The sequence below is a fragment of the Stegastes partitus genome, unplaced genomic scaffold, assembly GCF_000690725.1.
Source record: "Stegastes partitus isolate 25-593 unplaced genomic scaffold, Stegastes_partitus-1.0.2 Scaffold80, whole genome shotgun sequence".
In the NCBI taxonomy this organism is placed as follows: Eukaryota; Metazoa; Chordata; class Actinopteri; family Pomacentridae; genus Stegastes; species Stegastes partitus.
Genome location: NW_007577811.1, coordinates 657,488 through 680,127, shown reverse-complemented (window position 1 = coordinate 680,127; position 22,640 = coordinate 657,488). Strand labels below are relative to the sequence as shown.

Here is a 22,640-nt window from a genome sequence, read left to right as displayed (position 1 = left end):
TTGTTTCTTTGACAAAATGGAGGAATATCTGTATTAAATGTTAGCATTATTCACGTGTCTTGTAGTTTTTTCTTTCTTTAACAATGTTGTTCACAGAGTGCTCTGCTCTACCAATATTCAAACACGCATGGTACACAACACCTGGTTTCTAGTCCATGGAAACTGAGGAAAGTTCGCCAGGCTGATTCCCGAGTAATCTTCACAGATTACCAGAAAAGTCTGCTATCCCTGCATGTACTTGAAGCTGTTCAGCCTCACTCAGCTGAGGCTCAGGTCCCTGCTGTGAGGAGCTGTACGTGCTACACCCAGCCGGATCTGATCTGCTGACGTGTCGGCTCCTGCTGCCCAGTGCTCATGCTCCAACAGCGGAGTAAAGCCAGTCAACACAACTGCCAGCATGGCAGCAAAACACTTCTACCGACAAGGCTTTTTATTACTTTTATTTAACTTTATTTCAACCGCAGTCTTTGAGAAAAGGTTCTCAGACTTTAAAAGATGCGCCGATGAGGAGTGCAGCAGTAAGTTTGCTGACTTGGAACTACTAGCTCTCAGAGGACTACAGAGAAGCGCCTTCTCCCATCCAGATACTACAGCTAGCCATAAACTGTGCCTTATCTCTTGACCTGTTGCCAGTCGATATTTGCGACCTTGGTTCGCCTTTGTCCTGATGCTGTTTAGCGGTGTGGTGCTCAGTGAAACCCGTGCGAGCTAATGTTAATGTTACTCATTAGCTTGGTTGGGCTATTCGCTGAGACGTAGCCCGTGTTGGCCGGTTGCCTGGCAGCTCCGGCCTGCTTTATTGGCTGGAGAGTGGAAGCTAATGTTAGCAGCTAATTATGCAGCGACCGGCTCGGTCTGTTCGGACGAATATAAGTTTGTTATTGAACTACAAGCCATGTTTGCTCTGAACTCTGAACCGCATTAGCTTGACTGTTAACCTTTTTCTCATCCCGTCAGTAACGATGCTTGAGACAAACTAAAGTACTGCGTAAGGATTACTAGCTTAGCAAGTGTAAATTTAACATTCGGCAATGAAGCGATACAGAATTAACACGATTAACCTTTGCATCTTAGTTTGAATTGCTAGATTTAAGAAAACCTATGGCAAACTGGGGACTGTTGCTGATTATAGACGACATTCACTGGAAAGACGCGTTAGCCTCTATCTAAGAGTCTGCTGTAGGTGATAAGAAATCATTTTATTAACGACTAGTTTGGCCTCATAAAACAGTAAAGATTACATTAACACGTGAAACTAAGCTCCACAGCTGCGGAAGATGTGAGATAGAAACAGACGAGACCTAAAATGGGACTCCAACCATATGATTTTAGATTATAGAAAGCATACTGCATAGTTGGATCTTTTCTTGTCAATTGGGCAGAAAACTGTCAGAGTGCATGGACAGGAAACGATGCAAAAATATTTCTGTCATTTTAGTAAACATTCAATCAGTTTAAAAAAAAATGCAGGGAATTTCTGATGAGCATTTTTGAATTTCTCTGATAATACTTGAAACCAAGGCATTACCAAATAATCAAGAAAACAACTGACAGATGAAAAAGGTGCATGTTTAGGTCTTGTCTGAATGCACCTCTGAAAGCTTGCCTGCTCATAGTTTTGCATTCCTAAAATGGGCAATATTTGAAAATTGAACCATAACACAAACTGTGTTTTGCCTTTCCAGTGCTTCTGTGTCGGGGAAAAGCTGTGAAAGATTTCTCTGGACCTGATTGTCGGTTTCTGTCGTTCAAGAAATCTGAAACAGTTTACGTATACTACAAGCTGTCAGGAAGAAGGGCTGACATATGGGCTGGAAGTGTAAGTACCCTATAGTGAACATTTATTCAGTACTGGATTTCATCTACATCGATTAGCTTATTTAGTTAAATCCTCAACATTTTTTCTTGTCAATAGGTCGGAAGTCACTTTGGCTATTTCCCAAAGGACCTTCTTGCTGTAAACCACCTTTATACTGACAAAGAACTTGAAATTCCAGCAGAGGTATGAAAATATCATAGATTATCTGAATCATTTGAAAATGTGAACTAGCAGCATAATAGTATTTAGAAATGTGACTACCATGCCTTTTTATATATTTTCATGTTTTGACTTCTTCTTAGGAAACAGATTTTGTCTGTTTTGACACTGGATATGACAAGTTTGACAACTACGACGTAGATTTGCTCTTAGACTTGTCAGTGAAGAAGAATGATATTGAGAACATTGGAACATCTGACCAAATCCAAGGGCCAGAGGGCACACAGAAAGAAACACAGCCATCAGAGGAGGAAGCATCCAAGAGTGAAGAACATACTGAGCACCATGATAAATCCGAGGATCTTAATAAAGTTGATGATAAAGCAGTAGAGGCCCATACAGCAGCTACACCTGATGCTACTGAAAGAGCTACAGAAGAACAAGAAGAAGAAGAAGTTGAGCAAAAACATGAACCACAGTCAATTCCTGAAATGATGCCAGAAATGAGTGAAACCAAAGACACACCCACAACGCCTGAAGTGGAATATGTGCCTGTCGATGATGTTTCAGAAAAAGAATCAGTCTTGGTGTCTGAAGGAGTGCAAATTCCTGAGGTGAAAACTACCCTTGGAACAACTTTTGATGCTGTCATCACTGAAGAAGAAATCACAAATAAAGTTACCCCATATGAGGATGATGACAGCGAAGAGTTGGAAAATCCTCCTGAAGATGTTATTGATGTTGAAGAGGAAACTCCACTGTTGTCTTTCTCTGAAGAAACTGTGAACACTCTGGCATCTGATTCTCTTAAAAAAGAGGAAACTCTGCCAACAACACAAGATGATATACCAAAGACATCGGAGGAGGAGGAGAAGACCATGTGGACGTCACTTGGAGATGCTGTATTTTCAGTTGTCACTGGGGGAGAGATGACATCACAAGATTTGGATGTAGAGGAGGACGATGATGATGAGGAGGAGGAGGAGGAGGAGGAACAGGAAGAAGAATCTCCTGCAAAAACCCCGCAAGGTTTTGAGGAAGCACAGAGAGAGCCACTACCAAAAGAAATCCAAAAAGAGTTTAAGAACATCCAGCAAGTCTTTCAAGATCCTTCTCATCCCAGCTCTGTACAGTCAGATGCTGAAATAAGTGACAGTCAGTCTGACAAGCTGTTGTTTGATAATGAGAATGATGGAGAAGTGATAGGACATGAGGAAGCTTGGGATGAAACATTAAAACTAACTGATGAGCTGATACACCATCAAACAACAGTGAATGTAGTATCAGTAGATCCAGAATCACAAGATGACACTTTAGGGAGCCCTGAGTCTGAAAAATCTGATGGTAAAACAACACAGGAACCCACTGAGGACATAGAGGGGATGTCTATGGATTCAGAGGTCAAAGAGGATAATGCAAATACACAGAACAGCAGGGTTGCAATAGAGCAAGATTTAGACAACGCATTAGATGAAAACAGAAAAAGTATCAATCAAGAGCTGGCCATTGAAAATAAAGAAGATCAGGACCTGCTCACTGAAGAGAGGAACTCAGATCCTTCAGAGGTCAAAGATGGTGAAAATATAGCAGATGACAGCCTGCCAAATGAAATACACAAACATTCAATGGCTTTTTCAGAAAGTAATAACAGTCAAACAGAACTACCTATTGAGAAACCAGAGGTCCATGAGGAACCACATGCAGGGAAAAGAGAAGATGAGAAAGCTGTTGCAATGGAGGAAGAGGGAGAAGAATTACTTGAAGATGAAAATGCACTTTTTTTCTCACAGTCAGACACTTCACCTGAAACTAGTCTACCCACTGTGTCAACTCCAGAGATACAATACAGTGATAGTGTCATGAGACTGAGTCTGCTGAGGGAACACTTCACAGAGGAAAAGATGGAGCGGGTCCAAAAGCTTCTGGGTTTGAAAAATCTCTTTAAATTGGAAGCCATGTTCTCTGATCTGGACACAGAGTTGCAGGCTACCCGTCTGACACATGCAGGGACTACGCAGGACATTGAGATTGCGCTTGAGGGTATCTTTGAAGCCTCAGAGAATGCTATCTTGGATGAGACTGAGAAGATGCTTGACAGCCCGGACAGAAAACGCAACTATGATGAACATATGGACACAAGTAGTTTGGATGAGGAAACTGAAATACTGGATGATTTTCAGGAGCTTGCTTTCAGTCTACGACAGAAGTATTCAACAGCCAGTGACAGTACACCATTAGCAACAGGAAAACCATCAGAGTTTGAGCAAGGTAGGTTTTATTTTATTTTTTCTTTTTAAATTTGAGTCACTTGTGAACACAAACGCTCATATGGGATGGACTTCTGTGGGTCTGGTAGAGTCACATGGCATTGCACATTCTGCTTTCTGATAATAGGGCCTGTAACAGGCTCTGCAAAGTACAGTACTTTTTATTCACAGACAAAGAGGATGCAGAATTTGATAGTGCAGCACAGAAAATATGCAGCGCTCTGTTACCATTTCAGGCCCAGTTCAGACCAGTTTGTTTCCAGATATATCCAGTGATGTCTTCATTGAGTTAAAATGGATTGTAGTTCACACCTGGCCGCAGAATGCATCTCAGGTAACCTGCTGTGATAGAATTCACTTTCCTGCCAACAACAAATCAATGAATTGTGGTCGCAAAGGAGCATCTCGGTCACTTTTTAGTAAAAGTTGCAATTACAATTTTACGAGGTCTGACCTGCTAACATATCCATATTACTTTCAACATGGCATAATTCCGTTGAATGTTCTAGGTAATAATTTCATGATGCACCTTGAGTTTTGTGAAGTAATTGAGTGAGTGTGAAGTGGGGAAGGCTTTTTTTCCCCGTTTCATCACGAATGTTGGTCCATAAACATAATAGTCGCTTTGTGTACTTTCCTTTCCATCAGCCCGGTGAGCCAAAACTCACAGTTTATCAGGTGCATGTATGTAATTTGTTACATAAATGCCATCCTCAGCTTGAGCCCTGGGCTCCATCGAAGCTGTCGGGACATTTTTATTTCGTTGTCAGTCAAGTAGTCGTTAAATTATCATTACACATGGACAGCATTTTTATTGTTTAGGGACTCATAAATAAACTAGACTCTTAGCTGTTGACAGTTTGATGAGCTGCCATTAGTTTAGATGTAATGATTTCTTTCCTAATGTGGTATTATGCATGAATGCATGTTGGACATCAGGTGTCCTTTCCAATCTCACATATATGACAAGTATCACGCGTACAAGTTGCTTTGTTCATCAGTGTGGTGGATAAGTCATAAGGAAGCTGTGCGGAAGATTAATGTAAACATGACCCATGTCTGGTAACAGGAAGTTGTCACTTTAACAGTCTGATGCAGCAATGTTATGTATCCCATATCTAAGCAGGACCCTGGTTCCTGATGGTACAGGCCCTTTGCAAATATCACTTTGCTAATAAATCATTAGATCATACTTGCCATCTGTTGGTCAAACGTGATCACCCTGACCAACAGGAAACCTGAGTTGTTAACAAATGCACACCTCACAGAGAAAACAAAATTCCCTACCAGGAATACAGTCCTTTTATAAACAGACCTGAAAAATAACCTTGACGTCTTAATTACACGTCTTTTTAATTTTCTGTTTGCCTTGTAGATAAACATGAATTAGATGGTAAAGAGGACACACCCCCTATTGTTGAAGAAAAGTTTGACAGCATTCCTGAAACCGCGAGCGAGAACAACCTCACGGTAACAGACCATGAAGAAAGGCCAACTGAGATTCAAGAGGAGCCGGTAGTTTTGGACAAGGTACCCACTGGATTGGACATCAGCGTGGAGGAGGATGGTGGACACTTCAATAAAAACAAAGACAATCAGCCAGGCTTCAGCGATTCACATGAGATGCAAAAGGTCTCTCAAGCCCCCCTGGAACATCCCCTTGAAATAGGCCTTGGTGTTGAGGTTGAGCATTCACCCTCAGGTTGGTAATCACATTTTTTTTTTTTTTTTTTTTTTTAAATACGTTTTGTCTTGTTTTTTCCATCTGCCTTTATTTAAATTTGGAGCTACATTGAGGGAGAGAACTAATTTGCAAAGTAGCAACACGAAGACAAACAGAAGGTGTATGTTTCCACCAAAAAAGTGAAAAAAATTAGCAATAAAAATATTAAAAAGTTAAATTAGTAAAATGTTGAAACCATTAGGAATAAATAGAGCAATTACCTTTATGACACAGTGAATCAAATAAAACAAGAACAGGTAGAGTTAATGTCAGTTCTTGTTCTTCCCTTAGCTTCAGATTTTGATTACAAGAACCAAGCCCTCACTTTAATTTTGACATTTCTATGAACACATCCTTGGCTATATTGAGAACTTTGGAATTTAGGTAGAATAAAACAGGTCTGTTGGTTTCAAAAGAGCATTCTCATGGTCAACAAACATGTTAAGCTTCCTTAGTTTTATTTATTTTTTTTATTAAAGTCTTAAATAAGCCTTGTTTGGTTCTGCCTTTACATTATGATGTTTTGATTGTTCACTGTAATGAAAGATTTTGACTTTGTCCATCCACAACACACACAAACTGATGAACCCGCAAACTTTACTCCCTTAAGGTTCTATGGACTCAATGGAGCCCGTATCTGAAATGTCTGAAGAGGAAGTGGGACTGTTCTCAACTGGAATTGTTTACACTGCCTGCATCCTTTCAGTAATCAAGAATAAAACTTCAGAGTGGACCATTTTGGTAAGTCTAAGAATTTAAAACTACTGTATACACAATAAAGTGCAGCCTAACCCTTTTTAGTTTACTGCATTGACCACTGACCCTTTAAATTTATAAAATCAATGATGCAATACTTGCTATAAACGCTGTGATTTGGCAAAATTTTAAAAGATAGTTGTAAAACTTTCTAAGCTGTTTTTGCAGCAGTATTTGGAACTTGAGTTGACTGGCCATTTATTTTAACGCAGGACAATAGTCTCACACAACCTACTTCGTCTGCTTGAATGTAGGGATACCCTACCCTTTGTTTGGGTTGTGATAACCCTGCATACAGCATTGGTGAGTCTGTAAGAACACTGTTCACAGTGACTTCCCCCTCTCAAAAGGAAACATCAGAAAATATGCACACAAGTTGTATGTTATAGTTGTTTACCATATAGTTTAATGACAGATCTTTCTATTTTGTTCCGATAATTACTTTTTTCTTAGTGTGTGAATGAAGAGCGAACACTCCCAAGAAGTACAACCCTCAGTTTATTAACCTCGTGCAACAGATATAATGTTGGAGAGTTGCATCCTAAATATTAGGCTCGTTTGAGATGATGCAGTAATTCAATCACTGGCGATCGCTGCAGTCTTGATCTCACACTATTATTGTTTCTTACATTGGCCAGACGTCAGAGTAGGGGTCAAAGACTCATCTCATTTCAGTAATTTCAGCCCCCTCGATTCCCTGATCCCCAGTCCTTCAGTCCATGACCCTGAAATTGATCTTCGTGCATCATAACAAAGGCCATCTCATTTCCTAAAATGCATCCTGAGGAGTAAGGAGACTTGCTTGAGGTGTTCTGAGCGAGGATGCTCAGGTGTATCCTCACAGTGTCCTCAATGAAGTCTTTTCCGCACCTGTGACACAAAAGGGGCTTAAGGACAGCTGAAATATACAAATTATGTCAGCAGCAGGACTGACAAAGGTGTATATACAACATTCAATATGAATATATGTCAGTCTGTATTGCATAGTATTATTTTGTGTGCCACCACTATTTTGTACTTTACAAAAAACAATCTGACATCTGTAAAGTCTCATCCCATTCTACTGTGACTTCATTTTGAAGTACAAATATACACTATATATTATCCTGACCACTGCTCTGTTCACCTGACGGAGATCATAAACAGTGGTCGCTCTAACATTGCATTGTGTGTCGATCCAATCCAATCTGCACAGGTGTGGCTCATCTCGAACCAGCCTTGCATCATAGTTTGACAGGATCAGGTTTGGTCTCCTGTTTCGTGTACAGTTCCAAACTGATGTGATGCTGATTTACAGAACAGTGCATGTAAAATGAATGAACGATAAACAGAGATCACAGATTGCCTGTATGCGCTGAGAACATTTTATTAAATCAGTGTGTTTCTGTAAGTTACTGTACAAACTGAAGGCTGCTGCCAGCTGTCCGTCTTCAGTCTGTCCAGGCGGGGCGCAGTTTCACCGCGATATCGCTGTGAGGAAACCTTTCCGATTTCTCCTGAACGTTACACGGGCCCTCCCCTACCTTTCCGATTTTTCCTGAACGTTACACGGGCCCTCCCCTGTCTTGTTGACTGTTGCAGTTTAGGCTGTAGTTCAACACAGCCGGTGCTGGGCTAGCCTCTAGTGCAACCGGTGGGCCTTCTTTTGGCATGTATAGGCAGATAATTATTAAGACACGCCGTCGCAATATAGACTTTCGGTTGTCAAAGTATCGCATCGTTTTAATAGCTTGCTGTGCTAAAACTGGATAATTGAATCCCTCGTACAGCTAGCGTCGGCGGTGAATGGGATTCGACCGCTTATAATTACCGTTAGCAGGCTGTTATTGCCAACTCCTACTTACCACCTGTCTCGACTGTTTAACGTTGTCAGTGTTTGTAACGACGTATTTTTTTTATTTTTAGGACGCCGTGAACTCTGATGCAAACGGTCAACAAACGTTAGCTTACCTGTATAGTTCAGAATTGCTAACGTGCTAGCAAGCTAGCAAATATCTGTTCCGTTTTTGTTTTTAATCGCGGGTATGGAGAGCGAGACATTATCCCGACCTGTCATGGAACCGGAGCACGTTTACTTGTTTTTTCTTAAAGAACTGCAACACGTAAGTGAAAAATCCAACTGACCCCCAGTGTCAAGCAGTAATTATGCTATCATGGCCTGCTGACGTGTTGATGAGCGTATGGCTGATGGACACTGACTGAAGCGTTTGTTGTTCCTGAATTCGTACTTCTAATTCCTTTTGTTCGTATACGTCTGTATTGGTAGTCCACGTGCTTTGACTTGAGAGCACCTTGAGTCAACTCCTGTCGTTGTTGAACCTTCTGTCTAAATAAAAGTGACTTGACCTGTATTTACGCACCAAACTTTTTAGATGTTGACAGTACGTCTTCCGCTTTCATGTTCCTTTTTGGTGGATTTCTGACTCTGATTACAGTCTGTAGACAGAAGCCAAGGCTGTATTGAGCAGTTAGACTTTTAAAATGGAACTTTCTGAACAGGCCAAAGACAATGTTTTCATTCTTGTAGGGACTGAGTTAACCAACATTTCACCAGAGACACGGAGTGTGTCTTGACAGCCACATGCTTAGTTCAAAGGTTTCTTTGTGGTTTAAGCAGCACGTGCAGCTCTGCGTGCTGTACCTGGACATGAATGTAATCCACTGAAGCCAGTTGAACACAGGAGTCAGAAGTACGCTGAACATACACATGGCTTTTCTACTCCACTGAAGTAGAGCAACAGATGACCCTTGACAATATTGTCAGTCATTGTTTTAATAATTTAATATTTAAGAAGCCCTTATCAGTGGATGGAAGTTCTATCGTGGTAGTGATAGTGGCAGATTGCCGAAAAAGGAAAGAATTTATTAATTTTGCCACTTACTGCCTTGCTGTGCATCGTGGGCTACTCGTGTTTTGTATAAATAAATGAACCATTTTTAGCATAGTTGACTGGCATAAATGCACTGCCTAATAGTGTAGTATTGGTAATATTGTTTCCCTTTTTGCGGGCAGGGGAACGAGGAATCACTCATCATTAAGTCATTAAAATATCTTTTGTTGTTTATCAGATTTTGGTTGGTGAGTCCACAGTGTCTTTGTCTTAAGGCACATGAAAATATTGGAAGGTGACGTGAGGCTTAACCTCATTTCAAACTGCAGTATTGTTGTTACTATTTACTTGCCCTCCCTTTCATGTGCTATAGGTCACACATTATGACTGAAATAAGCAGTCAAAGCCATGGCTGAGGATGTCTACGTCAAGTGCAGTATCATTTAAAACAAAAAAAAATTTATGTGTAACAAACCTAATGAACCAACTTTCCCTGCCTGCAGGCTGGGGCTTTTTGTATCATTATTATTCTTCAAAACTGGTTCAGTACAAAAAAATCAACCTAAGTAAATTATTCAATATTAAATCATAAAATGTAGACCTATGGAGATGTGCAGTTAAAGGGTATCTGATATGAAACATTTAGGTTTATGCTTCAGAAATTAAGTCTCTATCTGGCCCAATATAGTAATAATAATAGCTACATAATCAGCTAACAGTAAGTAATTAATAGCAAAAAAAAAAGCTTTATAAAACAACAGTGTAATATCTAAAACTATGTGCTTTCTTCTACTTTCCTGATAGTGATTCTAATACATTTGAAACGATTTTTAAAAAATACACTGAACTGTCATAGCTGTGATATGGTAAAAAAACTGAAAAATAGAAATGTATGGCAAAACAAGTATACTGTCCATCTTTTAGAGACATTCCCAAAAAAAATCGTAAAACTATGTTATGTCATGTTAAGACTCCTGACTGCATTTAATTAAGTTGCATCAAAAAATATTATTTTATATTTTGACGTGATTACTAGTTTTTTTAATTGTTAAGCTTTTTTTTTTTTTTTTTCTTTGGCAGCTGTTCATTCTGGTTTTGCTTATGGCAGCTGTATGACCTTTGGTTAGTAGATGTTTGAATCATGTGTTTGTAATAGAAGTTGTTGCTCTGTGACCCTGAATATTGCTGCTCTCTCTGTATTACTGCTGTTTTCCCTGGTGGATCAATCTGATCTATGTTCCACTTCTTGCCGTTATCTCAGCTACTTTGTCCTGTATAAAATTAGCCTGATTGCATGAGCTTGAATTGACCACATTGGCCCTGACTGATTTATTAGGCTCATTCAAGCCAGATGCTGGACTTCATGGAACAGGCATTCGGTGTGCTCAACCTGCAGCGATAAGGAAGGAGTGGTTTGAGAGAGAGGCGGGAACTTAATAGATCTGCACACCCCAAAGGAAGCGATCGTGTTGAGTTATAGACAAGCTATATTATGCAGGAAAGCCTTATTTTCATGGAAAAACCTTTCGGTGATGAGTTTTTAGGGGTTTAGTCACTAACTGGAAAGAGTCTTTAACCATCTTTTTGCAGCACCATTTATTTTTCAGTATGAACACAGGGGTTGTGTTTTTGTGTCTGCAGATGATTTCATTATTGCCAGAAGAGTGGAAACCAGGGGAAACTTTGTTTGGCTGTCCTTGGCAAGCTGTTGTCATCACTGCTTTAGTTGGAGTTGTGACCTTCATCCTATTCTTCTGGAGGACTGTGTTGGCAGTAAGTATTGGGATTTTACTGCCCTTATCTCTGCTCAAGCTCTGTGTTATGGTGTGAAAACAACAGAGATAAAATGTTAACAGTACTTGCTTACGCTTAGATATGATGTGGTTTTGAATCTAAAGAGGTAGTGTGAATTGAGTTGCTTGTGTTAAATGTCCACCTGGGTTCAACTGTCTTTGGATTGAGTTTGACGTGATGCAAGATCCTCATTTTGATCGTCTTTGAAGAATATTAATACACTGTTTCTAATGATAAAGCTACATTACACATGGTGGCCATGCTATGACAATTATTTCAAACTGTTTTGAAAAGACATCAAATTCATGTTTTTCTATTTTGAATAATTTTCTAGGTAAAGAAGAGAGAATACCTTGGTAAGTGTAAACCTCCTTTTTCCACATTACATTACAAAATGCAGATGTCTACACTGTCACTGATTGTGTGCGTTGTGTTGTGAAAACAGTGGACGAAAAAGGACTCACAGAGCAAATCCAGGCACTTAAAAAAGAGAAGAATGATGCTCTCGCCAAAATGTCTGAACTTCAGAGACAGGTAGGCCAAAATATAAATGTCAAATGTCACAAGCTACTTTGAAAAACACTTTAAACTTATTTTTCCCTCTTTTTTAAGACTGATCAACTAAAAGAAAATCAGAAACAGTCAAAGGAAACAGTGAGTTGTACAATGAAAAGGATGCAAGACCTTGAGGTAAGAAGTAGGAAATAATTGGTTGTTTTGTTTTTGTTTTTTTTATGTACCGTAATTTCCGGACTGTAAGCCGCTGCTTTTTCCACACACTTTGAACACTGCGGCTAATTTATGGATTTTTATGAATTTGCCTGGAGACGAAAGTGTCATTGAGAGTGACAGTGAAAGAGAGACTGAGCAAGTGTGTAATGAAGTAATTCTGAGGCTGTTCAATTCTGACACTGAAGAAGATGACTTTCAGTGGTTTTAGTGTGCAAGAGAAAGATAAAGATAGCGATCAATGACTTTTCCTGGTAGGCTACTGTAGTTTTTATTTTTTAACCAGCCGTGTTGCATTCACTGTTCAGATAAAAAGCATTTACGGTACATATTTGTGTATGCTACCAGTACGTATTTAATTAAAAGTTTAAAAAAATCTTTCTGTGTAAATATGTCATGTTACTACGTGGACACCTGCGACTTATAGACAAGTACGGCCTATTTATGTACTTTTTTTTTTTTTTTTTTTAAAGTTAGTGGGTGCGGCTTATATTCAAGTGTACTCAATAGTCCAAAAATTATGATATTCATTTGTACTGTGCTGAATGTTTAAATTTGAAGATCCTTTTGCTTGCTCTAGGCTTTGTCTTTCACAATTATTGGGACACTTACTGTGCCTGGAGGTGGCTCATATATGCTTATGAATTGCAAGTGTGCTATCTTGACAGCAAGTAAAATAAATTCTCATTTATTAAAGATTGTAAAGTTTCTCATGTTGCCTTTTGCAGAGTAAGGTTTTGGAGGCAGAAACACTAAATGAGCACATGGCTGAGGAAAAGAACAAATATGCAAAGCAGCTCAAAGAAGAGCAGGCAAACTCTCTCCAAAATGAAACTAGAGTAAGTGTTGTGTTTTTCCCCCTCCTTGCTATTATCTGAAGTATCTTCTTAGATGCATTGAGCTAAATGTTTTTGTTTTTTTTGTTTTTTTTAACAGATTGAAAAATTAGAGAAGTCAAATGAAAAGCTGCAGCTGAGCTGGAAAAAGGTTCAGGAAGCCCTCACTAAGGTACACATTCTTGCAAATTATTTTGTAAGGTTTTAATTTCAGTTTATCTAATAAACTGTATGTTTTTGCCGTAGACTACTGTTCTCCTGGATGAAGCAAAGATTCGTGAAAACGCCAGAAACGTTCAACACAAATGTCGTGAAAAAGATTTTGCTGCATTAAAGGATGAAAACAAAACCGTAAGACAATATGTAGATTTGTTTGACATTTGTTGATCACTGAAGCCCTTTGCCAGAGGTCTTATTTTGTCTATAATTCAACATTTTTATCAGCGGTAATTGAAATTTCAAATTGTCACAGCTTAAGGCTACGATTAAAGACTGGGAGGACAAACACATGGAGCTAAACGACAAGATTAAAGTCTATCAAAAGTCCCAGAAAGAGCTGGAGGACTCGGTGGTGCTCAAAGATCACAATGTGGAGGTCAGTCTTTTCTTTTAACTACTGTCACAGCTTTTCTTGATTTGCTGACTTGTATTGAATTATTGACTCACTCCACACAAAAATGTCTTCTGGCAGGTGTTGTCTGAACTTCTGGCAGACCTCGATGCCTGTGATTTGCAGAAAGGTGACACCAAAGTTTTAGCCAATGGTGAAGTAGCACCTGGTAAGTTCAACGTTGTTAGTGATTTAGCAAGAAGAAGAAAACACATTATTTGTTTATTAAGAGAAAAAAAGCCTCACTGTTTCAGAATACAATGTGTCTAATGGTCTTGCTGTGGCATTTACAGATAAGAAGACAGCCATAAAGAGTAGAATCAAACAGATGATGGATGTTTCCAGGGTAAGATGCCAACAAATGCTTTAAAGCTCACTATAGTTACACCAAATGTTAAGTGTGCAAATGATGTCCTTCTTGGAATGCATGCTTCTCATAAAAATGTATTTCTAAATTCTTCACAGGTCCAGACCACTCTCACTGTAGTTGAAGATGAACGTGATCGCTTCATGGCAAAACTGCTGCATGAAGAAAAGTCTAGGAAGGCTTTGGAAGGTATGTTGGTCATGAAAAAGTCAGTTTTGTGGCAAAATTGTATAACTCAGTTACAGCACTGAGAGTGTAATTACACAAAAGTAAAGCTGTTGAATCTGGGTACCTGGGTTCCCACAAAATATGTCCTTCTATTTTGAAACAGAACAACACCAAGAGCTGGAACATGCAATTGCAACCTTAAAAAGTGAAAAGGGCCATGTGGAAAACCAGTTCAAGATCCTCCAGCAGAAAAATGAAATCATGGTTGAAATGTACCAGCAGAAGGAAAATGCTCTGCAGCAGTAAGTGAAGCCTGCAACTGTTGTTTCACACTTTAGAAAGTATTACCACATTTTTCCTACATGTCTGAGCCCTAAAATGTTTTATCAAAGATGTTTTTATGATTTTCAGTGCCTGAAAGTTTTGTGATATGAAACTCTAAATCGTTTTGGAGGTATTCTTTAACTTCTTCACGTCTGCAATAGCTGTGGCTGGAGGCGTTATGATTTCGCGTTTTGCCGACATATGTGTTTTCGTCCCATTGTCGAGACATCTCTTGAATACTTTGAGTTGTTTTTTTTGTTGTTTTTTTTTTTTTTTTTAAATTTAACACAAATGTTCACTTGCACACAAGGATGAAGGGATTCAATTTGTTGGTCCAAATTAATGTTGCCTCAGAAAACATGTTTCTGGACATAACTCAAGAATTAATACTCGTGTTAAATAACACTTATCAAAATTCCCTTTGGGGATCAATAATGAATGGTTCAAATATGTGACATAGGGGATCGGTGGCTAGCACTGTCACCTCACAGTGAGAATAAGTGGTCCTGGGTTCAAATCTTTCTGGGTGGAGTTTACATGTTCTCCCTCGGCAGTGTGGGTTCTCCGGCTTCCTCCAACATTCCACAAACATGCTGAGGTTAATTGGTGATCCTTAATTGTCCGTAGGTGTGGATGTGAGTGTTAAGTGTAGCCCTGTGATAGGCCTAACCTAAAGATAAATTCATCAGTACAACTGGTAGCTATATTTATGCATGCTCCACAGAAAGAAAAATGCACAATGCAAATTTAAAATAAAATACCCCACATTACAGACATATTTGTTTGGAAAACTTTTTTTTTTTACTGATGCATATTATGTTTAATGCTTTGTTGCATGTTTTTGTACTTGAAAATTCCTCTCTGTTGTAAAGTTAAACAAATACTGAAGGACAAAGTATTGTAATACAGTAAAATGTTCTGTCTGTAATTCATATCTTTGTTGTTGTGAGCATTATGGGACCAAAAAATAAGCTATTTTATTCATTATATTTTTATTTTTAATTAATCAGCCAATTAATCGGTTATCAGATTTTTTTTTTGCCAAATATTGGAATCAGCATCGCCCTCAAAAAATCCGTATTGGTCGGGCCCTAATTATCAGTATCGTAAGTTTTCCTTTGTCATACAGAGCTTTGTAGCGCTGATTTATGAATAGGCTGTAATGTTTTACACTTCTTTTGAAGTGGAAATGAGGTGCAAGATTATATGACTGTATATATTATATGTTGTTTGAAGGAATGTGCTTCTGTGGCCTCACAGGAAACTAACAAAAGAGGAGTTGGAGCGACGCAGCAAAGAGAGTCTCCTGTCTGAGGTGGGAGGAAAAGCTGTTGAAGCCGAGGAGCAGGTTAAGGTCTTAAGACAGCGCATCAATGAAATGGAGGATCAGATGAAAAAGACAGAGGAAGTCTATAAAGAACAGGTAGACTCATTAAGATAGTTTTTTTTTTTGTTTGTTTTTTTTAATAAACAAAGAAAGGAATTACTGAAATGTGAACGCTGGCTGAATGTTGTTTTCTTGTTTTGTTTTTTTAGATAAAAGAACAGGAAAACAAAACTCATTCAAACTGGGTAAACTGCATGGATTAAAACATTATGCTCAAACAGATACTTAAGCTTGTTGAAGATTTGACAACATGGGAGTTACATACTAATACTAATTTTATCTCCAGGTGAATGCTCGTAATGCAGAGCGAGCTCTGAATCAAGAGAAGCTTGAATCATCAAAGCTCCGTGAAAAGTAAGTATTGGTCGTTTCAAAAAATTACCTTTGTGGCAAAAAGTTATGAAAAAAACTAGAATGAGAACAGAATATTTACTGACTACAGCTCCTGCGATGAGAGAATTTGCTTTTTGTGTTTAATATTACTGTGAATTGAATATATTTATTTGTTTATTTATTTTAATTGTTTGTAGAAATTATGAAAACCGGATGTTGTCATTTATGAAATTGGACATCTATGGACATTTTTACTTTCAGAAGATTTACTGAAAAGTTGTTAGTTAAAGCCTGACATGTGGTACCTATCTAAACTGTTTTTCTCTGCTAACAGACTGGCTATACTTACTTCCCAACTCAACGAGCGCCGGGCTCCTCTCTTCAGGCCAAACTCTGGTCAGCCTGCAGGCCCTTGCCAAGGTAAGCAGTCACAACCTGCCTTCTGTTTTCATTTCAGCAGGACAGTTTTCATTCTACAGAACTACAGAGGATGATGCTGTTTTCTAATCCTGCCTTTCTTTTTTCTTGTGTTCTGTTTTTGCCAAACAAAAAAAAAGACACAGTTTTATTACATTTTGCTTGTACTACATCATTTCAGTGTGCTTGACTTTCTCAGAGAGTCTGGAATAAGGACCTCATAATTACCTAGACTTTGATGTATTGTCAGCTGTTTCTTTTCTTTCGATAACTTGATAGTTTGATTATGACAGGTGATTCATATGGGCCCTCACCTGTTAGTGGGGGTGCACCGTCCCCTCCATTAATGATAGAGGGTCCCAGGCGCCCTCCTTCTGCTCCAATTGGGCGAAGAATTGACCCGTATGGTGAGTCAAAGGGGATTACTTCACCTACCTTAATTTTTACAAAAGCTCACCATCCCTCCGCTGCAGCCTCATGTCCTTAAATCTCTCTCCTCCTTCATGTCTGACTTTATTTTTCTTTTCAGCTGTTCCACCTCAGGTTTTTCCTTTATTTCTTTCTAATGTGTATCGCATCCTGCATCTCCCTGGTACCTGCCCTTGTTCTGTTTCTTTTATTTTAACCATATAGAACTGTCCTTTCTGTGGAAGACTTTTCCTGTGTTGCAGTTGAAATGTGCTTTGCTGGTCACGTCTTCAAAAGCTGCTGAAATTGTATTTTCTCAATCAGTTTCTTACTGTAGGTGGTGGAGTCCTGCACCCTAGAGCAGATTAGCTGAATATTTGTGTTTAAAATGTTTCAAAATCTTGAGCTTGTTTTTTTTTTTATTAGACATTAATTTAAGAGAATTAAATTTGAAACCAACTTTTCAGGGTATTTATAGTAATCCAAAATGTTGTCATCTTTGTCATTCTTACTCATGGAATGCAGTCTGTACCCTTGTAATACGTTGTTTCCTCTTCCTTTGTTGGACACAACTATGTTTTCCCTGGAGAGGTGCTGCAGAGTCATTACGTTTTTCATTATTCATTGCATTATTTTCCTCTGCCTTCAGGTCAGCGATCTCCATCAGAGCCACACAGTCGTTACCCTGAAAACAAACACATTCCTGGGATGGGTATGTCTTTTTTAGTCTTCATATTTTAAAAAGTTCATGTTTACTTTTCATCTGCTTGTAATACTGTGTTATTTCTCCTCTCTCAGACATGATGGGCCCTCGTAGCTCATCACCAGCCAACTTGGATGGAACTGTAAGTCATTTTCTTATATGATAAGACATATTTTTATGTGACACCATCCCTCCTTCCCATCTGTAGACCGAGAGCTCCTACCGATATTTCCGCTGTCTATGTCCTTGCTCTAAAACAGACACAAGTAGCAGATCCACAGATAAAAGCAGAGAGTCAGGCTGAGGACTCCACAGAGAGTCCCGAGCCAGTGAGTATAGAGACTGTCCAGTCCAGGTGCTTGGTGTGAAGGTGGATGCCGGTGCTTCACCCCCTCTTCCCTAAAGCTGGATTTGGATATGGGAAGAGATTACAGGCGTTTTTGCTTCTCTGGGGCTTACTTAACATTTTTTACATTGAGTGGTTTATTTGTTCTCACAGCACTGACAGACACAGCTCTTTTCATCAAGTCAACTAAATCTAAAGTGTGTGTTGGAAATATTTGGGTTTGCAAAAGTTGCAAAGTATGTTTGTTAAAGTGATTGATAGTGGTTTGATTTTTCACCCAAATGGTCATGGTGTGTGGTTACTGGTTATGTGATTGAGCCCTGGCTAAATGCACTTCTTTTTTGGGAGTAAACTGCTTGGTTTGTGAATCTCTTCACTGCATGACTACAATTTCAACCCATGTATACTCACAGGAAACTGTGACAGCAATGATCAGATTTTATTTTCTTATAGTCTGTCTTTGTCATTTTCAGGGACCTGGATCCTTTATAGCATCACCTATCAGAGACTCACCTGGCCCTATTGTCCAAGGACCTCCACCTGGCCCTGGACCCCACAATCCACTGCTCCCTCCTGGAGCCCATGGTCGTGTGCCACCACCTGGACCTTACAGACCACCACGACCTGGCCTTTACCACCTTCCACCTGGCCCTGCTCCTCCAAATGTACTTCCTCCTTTGCATGGACCTCCATTACCAGCCAATGGACACCCAGGTATGCCCTTGGCTGGACCAGTAGGAGGAGAGTTTGGACCTCGACCTGCCAATGGACATACATTCCACCCCAGACCAGGCCCTGTACATGATCCTCGTGGTCCACTACCACCACACTTCCGTCCCCCTCCACCTCATTACTTTGGGCCGATGCCTTCGCCACACGGTATGTTCAGCCTTTTGTTGTTTTGTTAGCACATCATGTTTTCTTGCCTCCATATAACCCAGAGGGCTGTACTATGAAGCGAGATTAGTGGGTTAGCAAAGTATGTTGAGCCTAAGTCAGAGTTTTCAGTGCCACACAGGAGGCTCTGTTTTTACCTGCTCGATCTTCATGGTAACTTGTGCTGTGGAGCTAACCTGGTCTGGAGCAGGTTATGTTCAGAGTTTCGGATTTAATCGGCTGGAAGAAGCATTTGCCTTTAACCAAGTTGTTTACTGACGATTCTGATTCTTTATGAGCGATACAGGTTTGGTCCTGATTTGCTGTCAGTCCATTCACTCAGCTGGTACTGCAGCTGATAGAAAACAGATTAGAAATGTATTATTCTACTGGCATTTATTACAGAGAACATTCAATCAGTATCATTAATTTCACTTTGATTTGGCCAAAAATTAAAGTGATATCCTGCATTATGGGACAGTGTCAGACCTAAATGCATTGCAATACAATATCTTGTTTAAATGTATATAGTTTACAGTGTAACAGATTTAATGTGTAGCTGTCAGTTAGAAATAAGCAGCAGTAATATATATTATGCACAATTACCAGTTTTCTATTAGCATTCATGTCTTGCATTACTTGCAGCACTTTTTACCAGCCTACATTTTTACACTCCTCCTTGCTCTCCATTATAACAACCTGTTAATTAAAGCAGCAGTTTCATTTTGTGCAGAAGAGTCAAATTGCTCATTAAATGCCTCCTTTTACGTGAACGCATGAGTCTGAAGCAAGAAAACCTGAGTTGACAAAGAAAGTTGATAACAACCTTCGTGATACCTGTTTATCTCTGAGGTTTTAGTTTTTGTTGAGCCCACTTACACAAAAAAAGCCTGGCTATTTCCAAATTAGTTTTGTAGTATGCCCCTCAGGTCTCAATCTGTAAATGTGTCAACCTTTTCAGTCTTTGAGGTTGTCAAATATTTGCCAAAAGATGTGCTGGTATCGAGGAGTGTTATAGGGTGTCGGCAGCATAAAGCTCATAACCGTAAAGCTGTTTTACTCAACTTACTATGATTATTACTACATTTTAATCACAGTATTGTTTTTTTCTAACTACATTTAAAAAAAAAAAAAATCAAATATGTCTATGTTGTATCATAACGGCAGAGGAAATAAGAAATTAATTTGAAGTAAAAAGAAAAACTTTAAATCAATTATTAAGACTTGCACTTATGTCAAATAGCCTACAGATTAAAATACAGGAGTATAAAGTAGGAATATTATGCACAAGCTAACAGAGTCAATTCCAGACAGTCAGGCCAGATGCTATTAACCACACAGTGCTATGGCAAGCATGAGTCACTACCAGAACTGCTTTAAGAATAGAATAGAACTTTATTGATCCCCTTGGTGGAAACCTCAGGGAAATTAAGTGAGACAGTATCATTTAATTGTTCAATTTATCATCTTTCAATTTAAGTGAGACAGTATCACTTTTAATGAGTAGCAGTGGTCATAACAGATCAAGTAAGGATGCCATTGCAAAATGTGTGTTGATCTGAGCAATGAAGTGTTTCATAATTGATCAAACTTTCATTGTATTTCAGTTTTAAGGCTGTAATTCCTCCATTTCAGTGGCTGGCAGTTAGATGATGTATGAAAGCCAGGAAGGCAGACAAATACAAATGCTTCTTTCTATTCTTTTTTTTTTTTTTAATGGCTGTGGCTATTTGCTGAAAGCATTATATACCCTTGCAAACTTGTATATACTGAACTAAAAAAAATATTAAATTGAAAAAATGTGTTCATCACTCTTTGTATGTCACTCATTTATATCCAACTGCTATGTTCTTAGGATGTTCTTTGGCATTGTCTCGCCATATTTCATTTCATCTATGTTTTTCTTTTTAATTGCTCTGTTTAGGTATCCGTGGCCCTGTTGGACTACGTCCGCCCATCCCTCCTGACATGCGCTTCCCCGGGTCGCGCGATCACACCAGTCCACCCCTGAACCTGCCTCCAGGTGTCCATCCTCATCCGGTACATCCAGGTGATGTGTATGGTCAGGCTGCACCAAATGCCCTCCAGAACTCAGCGGGAACTCACAATGTCCTTGGACAGGATGTGCATGCGGAGCAGGAGGCCCTTCAGGACTCAGCAAGGCCAGCAGTGGCCAAGCCTTAAAAATGCCACCAGCTACATCAGAGGACTTGAACAGCCCTGTATTCAAACCTATTACAATAACAAACCAGAAACATTGGTCATAACTGTTTCATATTTCTGTTATAAAAACAAGTGCTATGTTGATTAAAAACAATACCCTTAGATTAAAGAATCAATAATTGCGTGTCTGAAATCAATGAGTTGAGGGGGTTGCCACTTTTCTAAACAGCTTACTGTGCAATAACACTTCATTATACTTAAGAGGATTTTCATTTGTGTTGATCTTTTAAAACAAATAAATAGAATGATTTTTAAAGGGCAATTTTTTAAATGTCATTTCCTGTGGAAATTATTTTAAAAAAGGAGGAATAGGTGGGAGGTTTAGTTACTAGCATTTCAGGAATACCATAATTTCCCAAAGCTGTTGCTTTAGTATGACCTGTAAAGCAAATGTGTAATTTGATGGCCAAATGTATAACTTATTTTACTATGTTGGTAGAACTTTTAATAATAAAGAATGTAAAAGCTGTTGGTGTTACGTCATCAGTTGGGGATGTGCTTTACACACACTCTAGTGCCTAGGCAAAATGTGGGATGAAGCTTTTATTGAAGGAAAAAAGCCATAAAGGTGAGCAGTTAGTGTGACAGAAACAAACTGCCTGTTCCATATTTTCTACCTACTGCTGCTGTACTGTTGGTGTGGGCAGGAACAGAACAGAAGAGTGAGGATGTGTTTTGGTAACCATTTAAGACTTCTCAGGTCAGCAGAAAGAAGCGCTGCTATTCTGCTTCTTCATTCTCAAGAGCACTTAACATTTTCACACGTGGTTTATGAGGACACACTGGCAATGAATTTACCCAAAATCCAAATGAAGGTATACATGGGAAGCTTGAAGTTTCGTTTCACCCAAATAAAACAACCCATCTTGCTTACCTGCTCCAGTCATAATCAGCCATGCCGATACACTCACCGGTCACTTTATTAGGTACACCTGTCCAACTGCTTGTTAATGCAAGTTTCTAATCAGCCAATCACATGCCAGCACTCAATGCATTTAGGCATGTAGACATGGTCAAGACTATCTGCTGCAGTTCAAACTCAGCATCAGAATGGGGAAGAAAGGTGATTTAAGTGACTTTGACCGTGGCATGGTTGTTTGTGCCAGAGGGGCTGGTCTGAGTATTTCAGAAACTGATGATCTACTGGGATTTTCACGCACAACCATCTCTAGGGTTTAAAGAGAATGGTCCGAAAAAGAGAAAATATCCAGTGAGTGGCAGTTCTGTGGGCGCAAATGCCTTGTTGATGCCAGAGGTCAGAGGAGAATGGCCAGACTGGTTCGAGCTGATAGAAAGGCACCAGTAACTCAAATAACCACTCGTTACAACCGAGGTATGCAGAATAGCATCTCTGAACGGACAACACGTGGAACCTTGAGGTGGATGGGCTACAGCAGTAGACGACCACGCCGGGTGCCACTCCTGTCATCTAAGAACAGGAAACTGAGGCTACAATTCGCACAGGCTCACCAAAATTGGACAATAGAAGATTGGAAAAATGTTGCCTGGTCTGATGAGTCTTGATTTCTGCTGCGACATTCGGATGGTAGGGTCAGAATTTGGC

The 22,640-nt window shown here is 39.3% G+C and overlaps 1 protein-coding gene across 3 annotated transcripts; it reads left to right on the top strand.

The window, feature by feature from the left end:
* Nucleotides 1–353: 353 nt before the first annotated feature.
* On the top strand, nt 354–21,544 carry mia3 (MIA SH3 domain ER export factor 3). Of its 3 annotated transcripts, XM_008276766.1 has the most exons (28): nt 354–518; nt 1,686–1,819; nt 1,916–2,002; nt 2,122–4,246; nt 5,621–5,947; nt 6,579–6,709; nt 11,197–11,328; nt 11,684–11,705; nt 11,795–11,883; nt 11,962–12,039; nt 12,807–12,917; nt 13,015–13,086; nt 13,161–13,265; nt 13,387–13,509; nt 13,606–13,693; nt 13,818–13,870; nt 13,990–14,080; nt 14,223–14,361; nt 15,644–15,806; nt 15,920–15,955; nt 16,057–16,124; nt 16,438–16,523; nt 16,814–16,927; nt 17,578–17,640; nt 17,727–17,773; nt 17,892–17,960; nt 18,451–18,856; nt 20,778–21,544. In XM_008276766.1, the coding sequence occupies exons 1-28, from the start codon at nt 398–400 to the stop codon at nt 21,035–21,037; spliced, it is 5,340 nt and encodes a 1,779-aa protein (XP_008274988.1). In that variant the 5' UTR covers nt 354–397; the 3' UTR covers nt 21,038–21,544. The 3 variants fall into 3 exon arrangements, with proteins under 3 accessions (XP_008274988.1, XP_008274990.1, XP_008274989.1); XM_008276768.1 differs by lacking the exon at nt 16,814–16,927; XM_008276767.1 differs by lacking the exon at nt 17,892–17,960.
* The last annotated feature ends 1,096 nt before the right edge of the window (nt 21,545–22,640 follow it).